This window comes from Castor canadensis, chromosome 5 (assembly GCF_047511655.1).
Source record: "Castor canadensis chromosome 5, mCasCan1.hap1v2, whole genome shotgun sequence".
In the NCBI taxonomy this organism is placed as follows: domain Eukaryota; kingdom Metazoa; phylum Chordata; class Mammalia; order Rodentia; family Castoridae; genus Castor; species Castor canadensis.
Window position 1 is genome coordinate 60,614,773 of NC_133390.1, and position 22,663 is coordinate 60,637,435.

At 40.3% G+C, this 22,663-nt stretch overlaps 1 protein-coding gene across 25 annotated transcripts in view; it reads left to right on the forward strand.

The window, feature by feature from the left end:
• Phldb2 (pleckstrin homology like domain family B member 2) overlaps window positions 1–22,663 on the forward strand; it is a 218,144-nt gene that overhangs the window by 108,860 nt on the left and 86,621 nt on the right. For 17 of the 25 annotated variants that reach the window (XM_020156247.2, XM_074073079.1, XM_074073083.1 and 14 more), the window contains one exon: window positions 424–553. In XM_020156247.2, the coding sequence (XP_020011836.2) occupies window positions 424–553 (130 nt within the window). The other 8 variants (XM_074073090.1, XM_074073094.1, XM_074073089.1 and 5 more) reach the window with 8 other exon arrangements.

Below are 22,663 nucleotides of genomic sequence, written 5' to 3' on the forward strand. Positions count from 1 at the left end.
TAAACTTTATTGTAGACATGAATGTGCAGGAAAAAGCTTAGCAATACGTGTGTGTGTTTCAGTACTATCTGTAGTTTTAGGTTCCCACTGGGGTTCTTGGGACATATCCACCATGGATAAAAGGAAACTACTACACTTATTTATTGTTGTCCACTTAAAAAAAAAGTCTGTAACTATTCTATCCTAAAGTGTGCCTTTGTTGGTGATGACGGTGGTAGTGTTTAAGTGTTGTCATTGTAAAGAAGAGTCAGTGGTGAGATTACAAGGTGATCCAGGATGTCTGCTTTCAACTTCAATAGCAGCTAGTGCTTCCCAGATGTTTAACATCTGTATTCCACAAAAGAAGCTCTATTGAACCTTAGTTTTCAGAAGTTGGTTCAGCTTTTAGCTCCCCAATCATCTCTCTTTTCTTGTTAAGTACAGGCTGGAATCAATCCCAGTGTCTTCTTTGAGATTCAGCAGAAGATCCTGATGGAGGAGGAAGGTACACAAAGAGAAGAACCGAAGGAAGATGGAGTTTGTGATGTGCAACATTTCAGTGAGAACTTTTTTGGTAGGTAATTCATTTTCAGATATTTTCGGCACATACTTACAAGTGATACTGGGAACAAGCTAGCATTTTCCAGTATAGATCCAGGAGTCGACCTAGCACCAGGAACATAGCTCAGCTATCTTCCTTCCCAGAACTTTAGTCAAGTGCTCATTCACAGGTCACTATTTCTTACCTCACCAAAGACGTATTTAAACCTCATGCTATGTGACAGGAAGACCAAAACAGCTAGTGTAGAGAGGTCTTTTCCAGTAGCTTCTCAGTCACTTAGGAATTAAACCCTCACAAAAAAAGGGTGGGATGGGATGCATAGAGGCACAAAGTTTGCAGGCTCTACCAGAGCAGAGAACCTGCTGTTTCCTCCGGAAGGCTACTTGAATTTCACTGGGCTTGTGGTGCTGGTTGAAATCTTTGCAAAATGTTCCTATGGCACTCAAAAAGAATAAATGGACTTATAAAATGTACATTTTCCATATTATTTTACATTATATATCACATGATCAAGTCACCACAGGGCTCAAGGATATGCTGGGTACCTGGCCTCATTAGTGTCCCTGCAATCAGCTCTGTACTGCAGAGAGCTCTTGTATTAAGGGGAAGGTAATTTCAAACTAGATTTAATTTTTTATTTATTCTTTATGTTAAGTTCTGGACTCAAGAAGTTAAAATAGAAGATTCCTACGTTAGTCAGAGTTCTCCAGAAAAACAAAAACGTGGGCTTTGTATGTGTGTGTACACAGAAATATTTTTAAGGAATTGTCTTTCCCTTTTGTTGGAGCCGGCAAATCTACAATTTGTAGGAGGTATGTATATTGAGCAGATACAGAAGATAAAAGAAAAATTCCATACAATAATGTGAAATGCTTTTTCATCTAACCAACGTCAGGAATGGAGTTGAGAAAAACTTTCTGAAGAGGGTGATTCTTGAATTGACTATTCCTGTGTAAACTGGTATGAAGAAAGAGTGATACATGTGAAGTACTGCAAACAGTTTATTGTAATTGGAATAGTCCCTCCTTGTAAGAAAAGGAAGAGAAAATGGTAAACTGTTACGTACAAAACTAACACAGAGTAATCAGATGGCTTATTTTTTGTTTGTTTTCATGCTAAACAGAAGACTCCTAGTTTATTTTATCCTGAAGGCCTTTAGGAGTCACTAAAGAATTCTAAGCATTGAAGTGATGAGATTTCAGTATTCACAACTAATTTATGTAATTATTCAACAAATATTTTATAGTTTCTGTTCTATCTGACTTACTATATTGGGAATATAAAAGTGAGTAAGACCCCCTGTTCTCACAAAGCTAGAATTTTGTGGGGGAGTTGACGGAACTAAAAGACTAACAAAATATTGAAAATTGTAATTGGTGTGATTGAGACCAAAATGTTAATTTAGGAAATCATAATTCCAATATCTAGCTACCTCCACCTTTCTTCCTCCCCCAGTCAGCACATCCAATATGCTTCCAACATGCAATCTTCAAAAATTGAGTAATTACTCAGCAACAATCCCACACCCCATGCCTGCTCATGGCTAAATGCTCAGGATCTTGGGTTTTGTATTTCCTGTCACTTTCTCCAAAATGTGGGCCTTAGTTTCTTCCCCTCTAGGCTCTTCCATCTTCCTTGACCTTGTGAGAGTCTTGCTTACTACACACACAGTGTCCCTCCAGCCTCAGGCTTGATGAGACTCCATCTCCCTTCTTCTTCCCTCCCCTCCCCACCCCTGGTTTGTTTCTGGTCATTTCTAGGAATGGAGCTGAAGGTGAACAAGCCAGATGACCAAGGAAGGCAAAGGAGATGGAGAGAAGGGTCATACTGACAGGTATTTAAGAGGTAAAAGTGTAGCTCAGTGGCATAGTGGCACAGTGTTTATCTAGCACAGGGGAGGGCCTGGGTTAGATACCTAAGACTATACACACACACACACACACACACACACACACACACACACATACACACACACACAGTAGAAATGATATGATTTGGCAATGGATTATTGATCAGGGTTGATGAAGAATGAGGGACTGAAGAAAATTTCCAGATTGGAGAGATGTATGACTGGATATAAGTGGCTGCTCTTTACTTAATTACAGAATATAACAAAGAAGGAAGGAGGGCTGGCATACACACTGGAGATGGGGGGATATAAAGATTTGGGCTCATTGAGTTCACTATGCCCAAGACATCCCTGCATATCCTGTGTTGCTACACAGTATGTGATTCCCCACCCCTCTCCATGTGCATCCCTCAGCCCTCCTTTTTTGTACTGAGGATTGTGTGTGTTGGAATAAAAAACAAAGGATTGATATTTTCAATAGGATCAAAGCACTCAATGATTTACAAAGTCACTGAGCATTTAACATGAAATGCTAACAACCCATGAAAGCTAAAGCTTTCTTTTGAGAATTAATTACCAGTGAATTATTCACTGAGGGTAATGTTGCTTTTCACTGATATGGATCCTTCAAAGTTGCCCATGCAGGGAATTTTCCACCCGGATAGTCACTTTGATAACTTCTGGATGTTGCCAAACTAGCTTTTTGCAAACTAGCTTATTGTTTTGGAAAATCACATCCGGGCCTATGTTGGTAATGTTGCTTACCAACACACAACAGACCAGTGGAATAAGAAGTACTTAGAGACTTCCCTCTACCAGCACTCCAGTTGTGTGGGGAGGAGAAGGAGGAGAGGAAGTCCTCAGACCTTATCTGGGATTTTTTTTTTTTTAAGAGGAAATCAAAAGACAGCCCCAGAAAGCTGTGCCTATAGTCCTGTGTAGGAAAAGAGAAATACACCTTTTAAACATACCAGATTTGTTTCTTGACTATCAAATTCATTTCAATATATGTGACTTTTCTCTTGTGTATTATTGGGTTCCTAAGTTTTTTAAGGCTAACTCTAATATTAGCATTAAAGGTACAGTGTATCAATATACTTGCATTAGAGTTCTAGAGATTCTTTTTTTTGGATTTTGATTTTGTGTTTTTATTTTTTTGAGACAACGTCTCACTATGCAGTCTGGCTGGTCTCAAATTCCCAGTCCTCCGGCCTCAGCCTCTCAAGTGCTGCCATGCCTGATTCTCTGGGGATTCTGACATTACTCTTGTAAATATAATACTAACACCTTAGGAATTAACTTCTGGAAATCAATAATAAAAGAATGAGGTTTGAAAAAGTTGTTTTTGTTTTTGGTTCTCATTTGAAAAACATGACAGATAAATTTTCATCGTCTTCTTTAAGCATATTTTAATTTCTTAACATAGCCAGAAATTCAAATGAGTCGGAAAGACCCGCACTAGTCATAAACCTCACTAACTGTGTCAGAAATAAATTCTTCAAACAATCAATTCAAACTTACTAGGTATTAACACTAAACCTTTAGTCAGAGATGGGTGCCATATAATAATAATTTTATTAACTATCTTTATAATTCTCCTGAGAGAAACACCAAAATTATCTCCATAAAGTGGAACATTTAAATAAGTAAGTCTAAGCCTCTGGGATCACTGTCACTTAATTGGAATGTCGTCTCTAAATTTCCAGTCTAACAGTCAAAAGTTTTCATGCTTATTTCTGTGAGGATTTTAGGATCTGTGACTACAGAGTCAGCATAGCAGTGGGGGAAAATGACAGTCAGGCATGGACAGAGGTTCAGTGTCCTCACTGAAGTTTTATGAATACTTGGTCAAGCAGTCTTGACTTGCGATCAATAGGAAATAGCATCCTTAGGGCTTTTATTAGAGTCTAAATTTTGTGGCTGTAGCTCATCTTTCTCTTTCAACCTAGTCCTATATAATCAGGCTCCACTTCCTACACAGCCCTTGGTTCTTCCTGTGTTTGTCAGACAAGGAAAGGCCAGTGCAAGTTTAGAGCAAGGAAATGACATCATTAAAATGGTATTAGATTTGAAATCTAAAATTCAAATCCCAGTTGTCTTCCCTCTCCCCTTAAGTCTCACCCCAGTTTCTTCAATCTTATCTCCTACTTCTCCTTCCCCACATACTGTCTGCTCAGCAGAATGCATTACTCACTATTTTGCAAACTTTCTTGGGCTCCACTGTCCTACATTGCTCGTGCTGTAATCTCTGCCCATAAAGCCCTTTTCCTGCAATATGAAGATCACATTCCCTGGTGGACTCACCAGGCACAGCTACTCCTTTATCTTAAGTCATTTGTGTTCTTTTCTTTCTTTCTTTCTTTTTTTTTTTTTTTTACAATACGTGTTGTATTATCTCATTACAGTTACATACGGGAGATGTTTAGTTTATCCCAGTCGTCCTCGAAACTAGGCACATTTTATAGAACAAAGAGGTGCTTAGCAAATTTGCCTTTGTTGTAACGTTCCTCACGTTTAATATTCCTGGTTCTTCCTTTTAGTTGTCAGAAGTCTCCTGTGCACTGAGGTCTGTATATATTTGACACATGAATTTGAATTCCTGCCCCATGTGGCTCAAAACACACACACACACACACACACACATTATTAACAATGAGTTAAAAATCAAGGTATAAGATAACTGGAAGGATGGTGAAAATAAAATGAAATAAAGACCAACACAGAGAAGAGAAACAGTTCTCTGCAATGCCTAGGGGCACTGTCCAATAGAGTACTGTTTTTGGTTTTATTCTGCTCTGTTCTATAATAAGCAGTTAACATACAAAGAAAACTCTTTGTTTTAAACCCACCATGCAGGAAAAGAAGAATGATTCAGGGTCCTCAAGTAATTAGAAAAGTGATCCAGATAAACACAGCTGGAATAGGTTAATCTGAAGGACATACACACACACACACACACACACACACACACTCAACATCCTTTTCCTGCCTTTCTACAACATAAACTCACAAAAAGATTGGGGGCAGGGCATCAAGAACATTTTGATGCGGAGTAATCAATGGTCCAAATCTTAGACAACAAATCTTGCAATAGTATAAGCCTAAAGTAGCACATGGAGGTATCATCAAACATACTATGGGGATGAAATTGAGATATTTACTTATTTGTGTCCCTGGAAGGTTAAAGTGATTTCCACTTTAATTTTGGTTGACTATCTAGGGCTAATCTGAATAGCTAATGTATTATTTATACTTCATATATTTAAATATGTATCTGAGAACACAGAGTAAAATAAGGTTAGTGAAATAAAAATATACCAAACACATAAAAAGTGAGAAGGAAGTAAGATTTGCATTACTATTATATAATAATTTAATAATAAGTTTGACTCTGGGATTCTTGGAAACCAGGGTACAAAGGGAAACACTGGTTCTCCTTAACAATTACTTTTGCAAATCCAATGTGAAAAGTAGATGAAGCTATCTTTTCTAAGAAATGAAAGTATATGCATTTGTAAGAGAAAAATTATGCTATCACTAAATTCTAAAAGAAGTACATGATTTAAAACTTAACATATTCAGGACAGTGTACAATACAATGGCTAGAAAACTACTTTTCTGATTACTGTCCTTTGTTGTATCTATCTCCTATACAAAGATTGGTACTGACACCATGGAATTAATTCACAAATAGAAGTTTTTCAGACTAGCAATTCTTTTCTTAACAAGGATAAATAATGTATTCAAATTCCTTGGCTAATAAAGGGGTAAGTCAGAGTTTTAAACACAGATGTGCCCAACTCCAAAAATCAATGGTTTTTCCACTGCACTCTGCAAATTTGAGCTGCATGATTCTTTAAATAGTCATAATATTAAAGAAAACTTCAGAACAAGAAGTTGTTCCAGGAATTGGAGTGGGGACTGAATTGTCATCTACAAATATTTGTTAGGCTGTCACTGAAGAGAATGGAAGAGATATATAGGTTCAGGATATGAAATGTTAATGGAGTCCAACCAAGCTGCGTTAATGAAAGAGAACAACAGCAAAAATAATTCCCAGCCTGGTGAGTTGACAAACACCTAGAATCAGTAGGCAGAGAAGCAGGAGGATCTAAAGTTTGAGGCCAGCCTGGGTTACATAATGAGACCTTGTCTCAAAAATAATAATAGTGATAGTATTAATAGTCATTGCAAATGGAATAACCCATAAATAATTAATAATATCACTATGGACAGCACCTTACCTTTCCCCACTTGAGAAAGGAAAGACTACAGTAGTTTAAAGACAAGTTTTATAATCATCAGAGATCCTACAGAGGAAAACAGAGAAGGAAGGAATGCTGTGTGATTTACCACAGGTTTCTGGTAGAAAATTAGGAATGGCAGAGACAGGGAAGAGTGGCTCTGGTCTGTGATTAAAGAGGGAATTTTACTTTAGAGAACCTGGCAAAAAGAAAAGTAAAAGGGAAGGACTCATTCCTTTCTTTCTCTTTTATTTTCAAGGCATCATAACTAAAATAATTCTGGTAGTAATCAAAATAATAGTTGTTTATTGAGTGATTTCTGTACATTTTAAGACATTGGGGTTTGCATTAGACATTTAATTTATCACTTGCACCTTCAAGATGGTCACTTCTACCTTCGGGATGTTTGACATTTTGAAAGTTATTGAAAACCACACTAATTCATCAGGAGTAAGAAGCTGCACTGGGTTTACTGACTTCAAAAGTTACATTAAATGAATACTTTGTGACAGCCCCTTCTATGTATCAAGTTATTGAGTATGATTCACACAAGTATGGATAAAATGACTCCCCTGACCTTTGACAAACTTAGCAATAGTCACAGACAGAGACATCAACAGACACAACAAGGCAGTGAAGAGACGCCACTGAGGATTAGGTTTTGTCTAGTGATTAGGAATTACTCATTATATAGAAATTTCTCTGATAACAGTCCTATGTAGAGAAAAGGTAAGATGTAAGGTAGCATTTCAGGACATCCAATCTAGATCCATACTGCCTGTACACAAATTCTGACTCTGGTCACTTATAAAATGAATGTAGTTGACAGTGTTAAATTTACTATCCTGCCTTTGAAAGAAGAATACATAGAGTAATTTCTGTTCTCAATAAATATCAAGTATATTTTCTTAGATCTGAATATTAGCAACTTAGTTATTGGCATTTTAGATACATTGTAGTAGTATGCATGTTCCTTAGACCTTTGGAAGAGTGAATAATGTCCCTAAAATGTCTAGGTCAACTATATTGCTGACCATGTTCTAAGCAAGGAAATGTTAGCAAGCACAGTTTGGGGTCAAAACCATCATTCATTCTTGAACATCATCTATATACCAGGCACCATTCTAGGCCCATTATGAATATAGCACTGGAAAGAACAGACAGAATTTGCATTCTGGTGAAGAGAGACAGACATTAAACATAATTAAAAAGCACATTTTCTAATTGCTATAGTTTGAGAGCTTGTTTGGAGGTTCTAGCAGGGGAGCGCAGCTACTTGTATACCCTTGACCAAGGAATGGTCCTCGTCTACCAGGGATGGTCGTCCTCTTCAACTGAGCACACAGCTTCTGGAGGGACGGACACAGAGCGGTGAGGAAGGAAGGGGTGCCTAGCCAGCCAGGTCAGGCCAAATCAACTCTGGTGATCAATGGGGTAACAGATGTCACGTCCAGATTGCCCTCATATTTCTAATTGTTGTAGTTTGGACAGAGGCCCTTGGTTAGCGGTTTGGTTCCTACTGTTGGGAAGCAGTGGAAACTTGAAGAGGTGGAGTCTAGAGGGAGGTAGCAAGATCATTAGGAGCCTGCCTTCCTCTCTCTTTTATCTCTCTCTCCCGTCATGAGGTGGGCAGTTCTCCTCCACCACCATGATGTACTACATTAGTGCAGACCCAAAGCAACAGGGCCAATCAGTCATAGACTGGAACCTCCAATATCCTAAGCCAACTAGATATTTTCTCCTTCTAAGTTTATTATCTCAGGGATTTGTTATATTAGTAGAAAGCTGGCTAATACAATAATATGGTAGAAGGTGGTAATTCTACCAAAAGAAAGAAAATTTATTGGTATAGAAAGTACGCTTTAAACTTTTAGAGTGATCAGGTAGGTCTGAGCAACATGGTGACATTTGAGCAATAACTTAAAAGAAGTGAGGGACCAAGCCATGCTGAGGCATGGGGAGGGGAGAGAAGGAAAGTTCTAGGCAGAGAAGCAGCTGCTGCAGAGGCCCTGATATGGAAGCATACCTCTCCAGGAAACTGGTCTTGGGATTCTGAGGCTGAGTGAAATGAGAAAGGCAGGAGATGAGGTCGGAGAATGACAGATCAGGTATTGTCCTTCTAGGCCATCATCTCGCCCATCATCTGGACTTTGGCTTTTGCTCTGATTGAGAAAGAGCCATGGCAGAATTTTTGAGCAGAGGAGAGATTTGTGCTGCCAAGTGTTTTAAAAGGATCACTGTTGAGAATATCCTACCAGAGGTCAAAAATAGAAACAGAGCAAGGGTAAAGTGAAGACAATGTTGTACATTAGACCTGGGCGGGAGTCACAGGGGAGGTGATAAGGACAGTAGTTGAATTCTGGATTTGTTTTGGAAGTACAGCAGAAAGCATTTCCTGACAGATTGGGGAGAACAGAAAAGTGAAGGTTTTAGGTCCAATATGGGGATGACTTCAGATGACAAAGACTAGTTGGGGGGAAAAGGGAGAAATTTGAGGAATTCAGTATTGGAAATATGCAGTGCCAGAGGCCAGCAGCTGCCAGGAGACTGGGAGTCAGTGGAGAGGGCCTGGCTGTAGGTAAAATGAGAATTAATCGACATATAGATGGGACTTAGTGCCCTAAGTGAGACAGGGAGAGACCACCAAGGGAGTGAGAGCAGATAGAGAAATTCAAAATCTAAACTCTGGGCATTCTCAGAGGTTGGGAAGGAATCAGCAAAGGAAACAGAAGGAGCAACCAGTGGAGTAGAAAGTGTTACAGAAGTCAATTCAAAGTGTTTCCAGAAGGAAAAAGTGATCAACTGTTAATTGCTGCTGATAGCTGTCAGTAACATGAAGAGTGAAAAGCACCTCTTCCCATCCCCCCATGATGGGCATCAAACCCAGGGCCTTGCACTTGCTTGGCAAGTGCTCTACTGTTTGGCTACATCCCCAGTTTTTTGTTTTTTTTGAGACAGAGTCTGGTTACATAGCCTAGCCCAGGCTGGCCTCGAACTCACTATCCTTTTGACTCATCCTCAGCCTCCTAACTGCCCCAGAAGCAATCTTTCAATAGCACAGTTTGATCTCCACAAGAACTATTTTAGAGACAGAGTAGAAGCAAACCCTGGTTGGAGTAGATGGGAATGGAGAAGTAGGAGACAGCTTTTCTTAACAATTCTTTAAGGGAGTTTTGTTAAAACTGAATAAAAATAAGGTCAAGTGACCGAGGAAGAAGTGGAGCCAAGAGTTGTTTTGGTTTTTTTTTTCCTCCTATCTTAAAGATAGGAGAAATAATATGATTTTAAGTTGATGGGGATGATCCACTAAAAAGGGGAAAATTGATGATGTGTGAGAGAAGAAAGAACTGTTGGGCACTTAACTACTGGATTGATCCATGTATGTTTCTGTGTGGGAAAAAAAAAACCGTATAAAACACCAAGCATTCTAGTAGGTGAGGTTCTCCCTGAAATTAGCAGTTTTTTACTTGCATATGTCTATTAAATAGGCTATGTGTTAAGTGACTAGTGAGTTTACTCACCATGCCTGGTACTTGGTATATATTCTGCAGAAGTTTATTAACTACCTTGCAGCACCAGTATCACCATTACTATGCTAGAGATGAAGACACTGTTGCTGGGAGCAAAAACAATTTGCCCAAAGCCACATTATCATAGATTGTCTTTCCACGTGCTTTCTCGCTCCTGGAAGTTCCGCCAAGGCTGTTGTCCTTCTTCTGTGCAACCGCAGGAACTGGCCCAGAACTTTGCAGAGTGTGCCAAGGTGATCTGTGAGCTGCCCTTGGTCCATTTTGTTGGAGGACATTCACATCAGCATAGTTTTCACTGGTTACCGCCGTTCAGAAAAATAGGTTGGAAAACACAGGAACTTTTGAGAGAAACCACTACAAAGCAATCAGTACAAATGAGTCTTAAACCTTCCTGCCCCCAGCCCCTGCCTGAGGCCGTTCGCCCTGTATTTTGCACAGCTGCTTTTCTGACGCATCAGGTAGACCTGCCCGGGGGAGAACCGTCAGGAGGAGGTGCGGTCACCTGGAGTCTCCACAGCAGAAATTTTATCATCGGGTGAGGAAATCATCACCCGAGGACGTGTACTCTCCCGCCCTCCTTCCAGCTCATTAAAAAAGCCTGCCCTGCCGTGAGAGCGGCTCTGAGAAAGTGGCGCCCGTGATAGGGCCCCCGCAGCAGCAGTAAAAGCCAGCAGCAAAGTAACCAGGAGCTGGAAGGGTCTCCAACTTAGCTGCTCCAGCTTCTCGGTATGGTCGCGATGCTCACGAAAGGGACCTAGGGCGCGGGACCGAGCCGCGCGGAGCCCACCACCGCGGCTTGAGGGGGACCGTACGGTGTGGCGGTGCGCACAGAACGTGCCTTCCCTCTCTCGCCGAGGGGACCTGGCCAAGTCGGCTTGCCAGGTGAGGGCCAGGCGACAGTGGGTCGGGAGGAGAGGGAATGGGCTGGATCCGTGCGTCCGGGCGGCTCCTTGGGGACACTGCCTCCCCTGCCGCCGAGTTGGTCGCCGCCGGGTGCGGGGCGGAGGGCTGGGGGCGGAGAGGAGGCAGTGGCCGCCCGGGCCCAGGAGGGGCGCGCTGACTGCGCTGCGTGAGGCGGGAGTGGCTGGCCGGCGCTCTTGGGTGTCTGGAGCGGCGGCGGGGACCCAGCGGGGCTGGGGCCGGAGGGAGGGAGTCAGGGAGGGTGGGGGCCAGGGCTAGGGCCAGGCCACAGGCCACAGGCCACAGGCCGGCGGGGCCGACGGAGAGCTGCAGCTCGGGAGAAAGATGAGATGGTGAGTGGGCGCCCAGTGCAGATTTTTCCTAGCTTGTCTTGCAGGCTGCAGGGACAAAAGCCCGGGCTGGGATCGGCACAGACTGAGCTATGCAGCTTTAGGGGACCCTGACCCCAGTTGTGCATGATTCTATGGGTGTCGAGTGGATCTCCGGTCGCGGGGATCTTGGGGAAGGGATATCTGGGTAGCTGAGATGTCTCCAGAGTGATTGTTGGGAACCGGCGGGATTTAGGGGTTTCGGGGGCAACTTTTGGCCACAGTCCTGGAAAGGGACTGGGATCCTCGGGACAGATCCTTGGGAAAGTGAAGGTCCGCTGCTGGATTCTGAGAAGACCCTTCCTCAAATAGCTGCCTTCTAGCTCCACTTTGTATCAAGAGTGAGGCTTTGAGGTGAGCCTTAGACTGGGGCTCTCCCAGCACCCTGCACGGCGGAGGAGTGGCCGAAATGTTTGCTGGTACATTTAATAACTTCGCACTAGTCATCAGTTATTGAAAAGCGCTGAGGACCTGGCTAACTCTCGCCACCGCCAGGAAATTAAAAGGCTGACAGGCTGTCCCTCCCTGGGTTGGGGTTTCCTGTTTGAAAGAGCTTTGCGTTCCTCATTTACCTTTCTTATGTAAAAGAGGGAACGCCACCCACAGCCTTTTATGTAGACTTGCCCGGGGCTGGAAATCCTCTGGGTTGGCCCTGTCTTCCCTGGAAGTCTTTTTTCTGCACTCTGTAGTATCTCAAGAGATTTAGGATGCTCCGCTAGTCACAGTCACGCGCAGCTGGTAGGGGAACTTAGAAGAGACATAAAACTGTGGAGTCCTACTAATGTAAATATTTCTTATCCGCATTTCCCTTCATTATATGAATGTGCAAGTTACAGATGATCAAGCGTGGGACATGTAACTTTAAGCTTCCTAGTTTGGTAAATTGGACGTTTGAGAGTTGTGTCTCCTCTTTTAGTCTGAGACGCCTAAATGAAGTTCGCAGTTTCAGAAGGTTAAACTTTTGCCCTTGGAGCACTTGACTTCTTTGTTCCTGGTAGGATAGCAACAGTAGTTGGATTTGGGATAAATAAACCTTTAGAGTTGCCCACTATTTTAACATAATGGCTATATGCCTGGTGCCATTGCCCTCAATTGTGTAAATATTTGTTTGAATAAAGAGCTAAGGTTCTTTGAGAAGTAACAGTTGTGTCTTTTTTGGTTCCCTTTTTAGGTCCTCAACATAGTTGTGTAAAAGGTATTTGTTCGCCTTATACATTTACTGTGGAATTTAAACATTATACATACTTAGGAAACTGCAAGTCTCAAAATTTGATAATGGGTGTTTCTTTTAATATCAAGGGGAGTTGAGTTTTTGCTCTTAGCTAGCACAGACTTCACCTTCAGAAATCCAGTAGTTTGCAAATCTCAGCCTCCCTCACAAATGGAAAAATGAGACGTTTGGTTAAGGGTAGTCATCATTTCAGTCAATTTGCAGGCTTCAATCTGTTTCACACAGCTGGCAGCTGCTGTTCTTTTTTGGGCGGGATCAACTGCAGAAGGTGTCTCCTGGATCCTTGTTTGAATCGGGGAAGAAATGATACTTGGCAAATTGGAGTAAGACTTTGCTAACACCTCTTTCCAAGAACCCTGGTCAAAGCTGACCACTTTAGCAACCTTTTCTGAAACATTTTATTAACTTGTGTGTGTGTGTGTGTGTGTGTGTGTTTGTGTGTGTGTGCAGAAGAGGGATGAAAAAGCCAACATGATTAAACCAAACTCTATTTTCCGCTGCTTCCTTCAAACCTTATTTCAGAGTCTGTAAGCAGGGTTGGTTCTGGAGTGTACTGAAGAAGTAACTGTGAAAGAAGTGGTTACGTGGGAATGCTTTTAAAGAGGAATTGAGGTTGTGTTTGGGTTAGAGTAGTTGAGGTTTGGTTAGGGTGTACCACATTTCAACCCTTAGCAGGAAAGCGGTACCACGGATGTCTTGGTGGCTTTGTCCAGGTGGGGTACCTGTACTTTATAATCTTACTGGTAAACCCCTTGTGTGCTTTGCTCATCGTGTTTCACCCACTTGAGGCAAAAACACCTAAGTGGTGTGCTTTATTTAAGTCCCTGCTATGTACCACAGCAACAGTTCTCAATGGGGAGCAGGTCCCCAGGGAACACTGGCACAATGTATGCTTGATTGTAACAGCTGAATTACTGGCATCTAGTGAATAGAGACGGGAAGCTGTTAAACATCCTGTAACATACAGGACACAAGACCCAACTGACTATCCCGCTCTGGATCCCGTACTAGAGTATTACCTTGGAGGCAGATGTTAACAAGATTAAAGACCTTAATTTAATTTAGATCCTCAAGAAACTTATTTCACTGCTCTTGCTCAACACAAAGAGGCTGTGTCATAGAAGTCTTTTTGTCTGTGGTAGATTCTTTTGCCCTTGGCATTAAGATTCTTAATATACCATTGATGTGAAGGGTCTTGTGTTCATTGATGCTTTTGAGCTGGCTTAAAAATCACAGGAGTTTGCAGTGTTAGAGCAGCAAGACTCAGAGATCACTAACTTCAACTCTTTAATTTTTATTTATTTATTTATTTATTTATTTATTTTAAATTTTAATTTTATTCATATGTGCATACAATGTTTGGGTCATTTCTCCCCCCTTCCCCACACCCCGCCCCCTCCCTTACCCCCTTTAATTTTTGTTGATGAGATATGCAGAGATTAGTTAGACACTCGTGAGGCTTTGGGTGAATTAGGGGCAGACATAGGTCTAGGTTAAACCCAGGGTTAGAGGATTTAGAAATCCTTATTTGGGCAAATGAGAATTAAAACCAAGCAAAACTGGACCTGACCCTTCCTGAAAGTTTAGAAGTTCCGTACCCTGTGAGAAAGTCAATTCTCAGATGGAGGAGGGTGGCTTTAGCCTTGGTGATGGGGCATATGCCTGGGTGCATCAGCCCCAACAAGGGGATAATTCCATTGTGTGACCTGTGACACCACTTCTGAAGCCCACACACCATCCTTTCCATGGCAAAGTGGGCAACAGATGGTTTCACAGCCATAGCAGATGCTGCTTTTGAATGCAGGTACAAAACAGAACATTTGAGATTTTCCATCTCTCCCTGCCTTATTGGTGAAGAGTAGAGCACATGAATGGATCTAGTTGTCTTGGACAGAAGGGAAAGAGAGAGATCTCCTGAGTATAGAGGAAAAACAGACACCTGTCACCTAAAGAGACCAGCATGATGGGGGAAATCCATAAAGTGGAGGGTGGATATCTAAGATAAATTCAATTGTATAGAACTTGGACTATGAATCTGAAGGCAATTCAAGCTCAATTATTTCGGGGGTAGGTGGAGCAAAATAATTCTTAGAAATCCTTTTCTCTGAACCATTGCCCCAGACCCATTCACTTGGCTCAATAATGACAGAATGAGCCAATCTTCTAACTCCTGTTCCACTGTATTTTTTCTAACACCCACAGTCTCTATCATTCCATCTGTGTATCTAATGATAGTAATGTGAAGTTATTGTTTACTTCCTAGGAAGTTTAATAAGTAGGGTACTGTGTCTAGAAAGGAGTTATCTCAGTGAGTTTTTGATTACCAAAAAATTGTTCACATATGGCTTGATGGCTTGATCAATTACAAACATACTCTCACATTTATATTACTACGGTTAGACATTAGGCCTGTGATTATGGACTATAGTCTTGTGTTGCCAAGTGGTTCTGTCATGGTCGTTATTTCACCTAATCCTCAAATCTGGGAGGGTCTCTAGCTTTCCTGGGTGAGGTCAGAGCTCTGAATAGTGCTGAGGGAGTTTCTAATCATTTTGACAACCAGCCAAAGGGTACACATCAAAGCTAAGTATGTGCAATCTATTTAGAAAGGACACTTAAAAGTGACGACTCTTTTAAGAGATCTGTGTCCTGCAGATCTGCCTTCTACACCAAAGGGGCTTTTCTTTAGCACCTTTCATCTGGCCATTCTTGTTACCTCCACACCCACCCACATGGTGGGAGAGGAGACACAGTAATTAAGAAAAAATCATTGCCTGGAAATATTTATTAGGATTTGGTTGATATGACTCTATTTGAACATAAAGCCCAAAAGGATAGTTCAGGTTTTCACATTCCTTTGAAATAAAGATTTAGTAAGGCAGAACTTGTCTCTGTGTCACCCAGGAATTTACCCTTCTGGGGGTTAACTTGCGTACAGTTGTATCGTGATATTCAGGGATGTTTCTTTGACATTGTTGAAAGGAAGCTTGGTGTTGTATCTGCTTTATTTTTTTATTTTATTTTGTTTTTTTAATTCATTTATTCACATGTGCATACATTATTTGAGCCATTCCTCCCCCCTGCCCCCCACCCCCTTCCTCTCCTTCCAACCCCCCTTGTATCTAAAGCAGTGTGGCAGTTAGTGGTCAGTTAAAGAAACCCAAGTGTAAAAATCATCTTCCTGAGGTATGGGAGTGCCCAGGATAGCAGAAGCTTGCTATGTGAAGAAGTGGATAAGTAACCTACAAGTTAACAGGCTGTTATGGAGTTGAGAGTCTTTCATAAGGTCTATCTGTTCTGTGGGTATAGGTTGATTTTATTAGATGAAGTGCTTTTCCTCACTGTACACATTAAGAGGAAGAGAAAGTTTGTAGAAGCCAGTATTTAATATTGCTACTTTAAGCAGGGTCAGCCTTTCCTCAGACTTGCTGCTAAGCCTCAAGTTCAGTGGAAGTTGGTACTGATCATCTTCTTAGACTGTTTTGTTTATACATTGCACATGACTTATCTAGATGCAATATGATCATGGGCGTGGTGTATCAATATAGCAAAAAAAGCTAAGGGTTTTAAGAGTTTTCCAAGATTTGTTTCTCGGCTGTTGTATCGCTAAAGTGACGGTAGGTAAAATGAAAGGAAAGACGACTTCTGCATTCTTTTGACCAATTCAGACCTAGTCTAAATAGTACTTCATGGCTAAGAGAGATATTCAGAAGGGACTGGAAAGAGATGCCTGGCTGCCACTCTGCTTGCATCATTGCTGAAGTAGGATTCCAAAAACAGCTTAAGATTTATTAAGGAAATTGTAAGCCATGAGAGTACATACAAAATATTTCTTGTATACCATGCTGAATCAACTACTTGTACTATATTGCATTAGCATGATTCTGACCAGGCCTTTCCCACTGGGTTATGCTGAAACAATTTACCATCCCCTTGGAATGTCATGGTGAACAGTGCCAGTGAAATCTTTCCCCAATTAGGTAGCTGCCACCTTATCACTAAAAACATGCTTGTGTTCTGCGGTCATTTCCATTTCCTGCATTATATAACAGGCACTTCTGTGTTATTTAACCGGTATCTATGGGAGTCCAGAAAGTTGGAGCACAAAGAACATCTATTTCACTCTCATTTTAAATTTGGAGAAACCTCTGCTTAAACAAGGTGAAGACAGATGACATGGCCTGCTCTAGATCTTTTCCCTATTAGTTGGCAGATCAGGTCTAGGACTAGTCTCCTGACTCATGTCCTTGGCAATTTGTTCAGTGTTCTTTGTAGTGAATTAACCATCACCATAAAAATAACATCCTAATGTAGCCATCTCCTTTATTAAGTTTTTTGGCCAGAATTATAAAAAAAGAGCATTGATTCAAACTAAATTAAACTTAGCCAATTTTTTTTAATCATCTTAATTGGCTCAAGTTTTTCCCTTTCTGCTTCCAAGCAATAGGTAGATTGCAACAGGTCAAAAGGTAGATTGCAGGAGGAAAAAATTAAGTGTCTTGTAACATCAATTCTTCAGGATCAATTATTAAATAAGGAAGAAATAGTATAGTTATTATTATTATTATTATTTACTTTACAGTATAGTGTTGAGTCTTATAGTGATGTTTTGGTCCACAATGGATCTCATATATGATGGTGTTCAATAAGATTATACCATCTAGTGATGGGGATCCATCTTTAGATGTATGGTCATGCTCTATCATGTTCAGTTGATGATGAAACCAACTAACCATTCATTTCTTAGAACATATCCCTATCATTAAGCAACATACAGCTGTAGTTTAAAGGTCCATCCACCAGATTTTTGAGTTAAAGGGAAAAATATCCTAAGATGGAAGACATGGTGTGTTTGTTCCACCTCTTCTGAGCCTACTTATACTCTGTTACCAGTTTGCAAATACTGGGAAAGGGAATAGAGATCATAGCAGGTCTGTGAGTATGACGGGATGTAGAAAGAACAAGGCTTCCAATTCAAGTTCACGATGGTTTCAGGGATAAGGTGGAGCATCTTTATCTCTATGTGATCTCAGGGTCAAAATTTTTCATGCTTCAAGTTAGCTTTGAGTTCCTTTTCCCTTTGGTTGAAGAAGGGTATCTATATGGTGAACACAGCCTTTCCATGACACTCCACCTCTCTGCCTTTACCTTCCCTCGGCTGAGTATGTAATATAGGAGGAGGATTCTTCAGGGCTCATGAGGAATTTGGTCAGAATCATCTGAATTCAGGGATGAACTGTACCAATGATTGGGAATAAGAAACATCTAGAACAGTTGATTAATTTGGGAAATTTTTAGCTATTCTCATCTTGAGCCAAAACTGTTTTAGGTTTCTATGAACAACTCTGAAGATGCAGGTCTGTGATTTCTTACCTAAAGAATTATTCTACTTTCAAAGAAACAGTAACAGAATTTAAAAATCTACAAAGTATATCCATCTCTTTCTTAGCATAAATATGTAAGAGGTGTGTGTGTGTGTGTGTGTGTGTGTGTGTGTGTGTGTGTGTGTGTATGTGTGTGTGTTTTAACATTGTTTTAGGTTCAAAATCTTTAGAATATGAAGTGTTAGGGAATTTTTGTGAATACTTTTACATTTCAACTTTCTGGGACAATTTTTGTTTGTTTGTTTTATTTTGTCTTTGTGTGTTTGTCTGTTCTTTGAGATGTAGTCTCACTGTGGAGTCCAGGCTGGTCTAGAAGTCTCTATGTAGTCCAAGCTAGCTTTCAACTCTCAGTCTTCCTGTCTCAGACTTCCATGATTGCTAGATTATAGGTGTGCACTACCATGCCTGGCTTGGAGCAATGGTTTTAATTTGGGCTCTGATGGTAGTAAGTAAAATTTAGGTAGTTTGCCTAGCATTATCTTGCAAGTATCTTAAAATAATGGCCTACTTATTGTAATCTTGAGAATTTATTTTCTTTCAAATTTCTCCCAGGTACTTAAAAACAATAAGCTTTTTTTTTTTTCTTTTATTATCATATGTGCATACAAGGTTTGGGTCATTTCTCCCTCCTGCCCCTACCCCCTCCCTTACCACCCACTCCGCCCCCTCCCTCTCCCCCCCACCCCCTCAATACCCAGCAGAAACTATTTTGCCTTTATTTCTAATTTTGCTGTAGAGAGAGTATAAGCAATAATAGGAAGGAACAAGGGTTTTTGCTGGTTGAAATAAAGATAGCTATACAGGGCATTGACTCACATTGATTTCCTATGCGTGTGTGTTACCTTCTAGGTTAATTCTTTTTGATCTAACCTTTTCTCTAGTTCCTGGTCCCCTTTTCCTATTGGCCTCAGTTGCTTTTAAGGTATCTGCTTTAGTTTCTCTGCGTTAAGGGCAACAAATGCTAGCTAGTTTTTTAGGTGTCTTACCTATCCTCACCCCTCTCTTGTGTGCTCTCGCTTTTATCATGTGCTCAAAGTCCAATCCCATTGTTGTGATTGCCCTTGATCTAATGTCCACATATGAAGGAGAACATACGATTTTTGGTCTTTTGGGCCAGGCTAACCTCACTCAGAATGATGTTCTCCAATTCCATCCATTTACCAGCGAATGATAACATTTCGTTCTTCTTCATGGCTGCATAAAATTCCATTGTGTATAGATACCACATTTTCTAAATCCATTCGTCAGTGGTGGGGCATCTTGGCTGTTTCCATAACTTGGCTATTGTGAATAGTGCTGCAATAAACATGGATGTGCAGGTGCCTCTGGAGTAACAGTCTTTTGGGTATATCCCCAAGAGTGGTATTGCTGGATCAAATGGTAGATCGATGTCCAGCTTTTTAAGTAGCCTCCAAATTTTTTTCCAGAGTGGTTGTACTAGTCTACATTCCCACCAACAGTGTAAGAGGGTTCCTTTTTCCCCGCATCCTCGCCAACACCTGTTGTTGGTGGTGTTGCTGATGATGGCTATTCTAACAGGGGTGAGGTGGAATCTTAGCATGGTTTTAATTTGCAATTCCTTTATTGCTAGAGATGGTGAGCATTTTTTCATGTGTTTTCTGGCCATTTGAATTTCTTCTTTTGAGAAAGTTCTGTTTAGTTCACGTGCCCATTTCTTTATTGGTTCATTAGTTTTGGGAGAATTTAGTTTTTTAAGTTCCCTGTACATTCTGGTTATCAGTCCTTTGTCTGATGTATAGTTGGCAAATATTTTCTCTGTGGGTGTTTTCTTCAGTTTAGAGACCATTTCTTTTGATGAACAGAAGCTTTTTAGTTTTATGAGGTCCCACTTATCTATGCTATCTCTTAGTTGCTGTGCTGCTGGGGTTTCATTGAGAAAGTTCTTACCTATACCTACTAACTCCAGAGTATTTCCTACTCTTTCTTGTATCAACTTAAGAGTTTGGGGTCTGATATTAAGATCCTTGATCCATTTTGAGTTAATCTTGGTATAGGGTGATATACATGGATCTAGTTTCAGTTTTTTGCAGACTGCTAACCAGTTTTCCCAGCAGTTTTTGTTGAAGAGGCTGCTATTTCTCCATCGTATATTTTTAGCTCCTTTGTCAAAGATAAGTTGCTTATAGTTGTGTGGCTTCATATCTGGGTCCTCTATTCTGTTCCACTGGTCTTCATGTCTGTTTTTGTGCCAGTACCATGCTGTTTTTATTGTTATTGCTTTGTAATATAGTTTGAAGTCAGGTATTGTGATACCTCCTGCATTGTTCTTTTGACTGAGTATTGCCTTGGCTATTTGTGGACAATCAGCTTTTAGGATTGGGATTTTTTTGTTGGTGGTGGTGGTGGGGCTGGGGTTTGAACTCAGAGCTTCACTCGTGCAACACAGGCACTCTACTGCTTGAGCCATACCTCCAGTCTATTTTACTATGGTTATTTTGGATATGGAGTCTCTCAAACAATATGCCCAGGCTGTCCTTGAACCACAATAGGATAAGCCTTTCAATTCAGCATGATAGAAGGTTAGTACTCATACTTAAAAAAAAGTCAGCTGAGATCTGCAAGACCCTATCCTTCTTTGTAAAGTGAACCACGATCGTTTTAAGTCAGTAATATAGATTTTATTTTATTTGTATTAACTTGTTGAATGCATTTATCTTTTTTAAAAAGTCATTGTGAAAAAATTTAAACATACATGAAATATAAAACATAACATAATAATAAGACAATGATGGTCCAGGTACCTATCACCCAGCTTCAATAATTACTTACATATGCTAATCTTGCTTTATTTGGAGACCTTACTTTCTCTCAAAACCTGGATTGTTATAAGGCAAATTCAAATACTTAGGATTTTTTTTACTTTCTTTTTTTTATTCATTTATTCATATGTACATACATTGTTTGGGCCATTTCTCCCCCTGCTCCCTCCCTCTCTCCCCAACCCCTCTCGCTTCTAGGGAGAACCTGTTCTGCCCTCTAGAGATAAGGATTTTTGAAAATATATCACTATCACACCTGAAAAATAGCAGTAGTTACTGTATTACCATCTATTTTCCAATCAATGTTCAGTTTCTCTGATTGTCTCATACTTGCTTTGATAGATGGATTGTTCAGAACAGGATCCAAAACCATACTCACACATTGCATTTAATTGCTATGTCTCCTGAGTCTCTCTAATCTAGAGTAGGTCCTGCTCCCTGAATTTTTTTCTCCTTGCCATTTGTTGATTGAAGACACTCGTCTTTTTTTTTTTTTTTTTTTCTGGAGTTTGCCATATTCTAGAATTAAATGAGTACATCTCTATGATGTTTTTAAAAAACATTTTCTTCTGTCCCTTGTATTTTCTGTAATGAAAGAGCATACTGTTAGTCTAAACTGTCTTGAACTTAATTTACTATATTTAAGAATATCTATTCATTGAATCGATATTAAATTCTTTCAATTTTGCCAAAGCTGCTTTAATAATGGTATAAACATAAATGCAAGCATAAATGATAAAAGTCAAATCTTGATCATTTAGGTAAAAGTCAGGAATTTTCAAGTGAGAGGAAATTTGAATGACCCAGAAGTTTTCTGAGACTACTTCTGCTTTCTGTCCTCCCTCCCCCACCCTACCTCATTGGCTGGAGAGTTATCACAGGAAATAAACAGTCAGATTCCTTGGATCATCTAAAGAATATTTTAAAGTTCCTATAGATAAGCCTTATTGAAGGGACTTGCACAAAAACTTTTTCATAGATCTATAATGCTTTATTAGCCTTTTCACTAAGTTATGATTCTTAAGAATTCCTAATATAAAATAATTTAGACTTATTTAAAAGTAGCCCCTAATCACAAGAAATAAAGATTCTCACTTGAAGAATGGCTTTTGCTGTTGATTGTGGTTACTTTTAGGAACCTTTGGTTACCATCTCAGTTGTTATTTGACACAACTTAGACTTCAGTACAACTAGAGCTAACAGAGAGAAGGGTAGCCTGGGGTCATACTCTTTTACTGTGACAGGAAGAAGGTGGAGCTCCTTTCTACTTTCTGTCCCTGTTTCTTCTGTCTGCATTCACTGTTCTCGTTATCTCTCTCACTCTCTGCTCCTTTCTCCTCCTTGTAGCAACATCAAAGTTCTTTTTCTTTCCTTAATGGTCATTCTTACTTGTTCTCTTAGATATTTTTAAGAATGTAATAAAGTAAAAATTAAAAAAAAATCACATCAACATTCTAATCACCACTGGCCCTCACCATCTTCCTCATTCCTGCCCTGAGTCACCTTTAACATCTGGTGAAATCTGAGGATTCTTCTTGTCCGTGTTCAGAAGAGCCACCTCTGACAGTCACAAAAAGCTTTTGTGCATATAGGCTGTTGTGGGCATGTGGACAGCATGTGTCTGTCTTTGTGTGTGTCTCTTTCTGTGTGCATGTGTGACCATACAAATTAAGATTTATAGCCTCCTGTTGTAATAGACTAAATCTGCAAGAACAAAACAGGCTCCTTATTCTGTTATTAAAACATGTTTCTTTCTATGGAACTGCTTTTTTTGGAAATTTTTGAGGGATAACATCTTCTTTGGAAATAATCAGC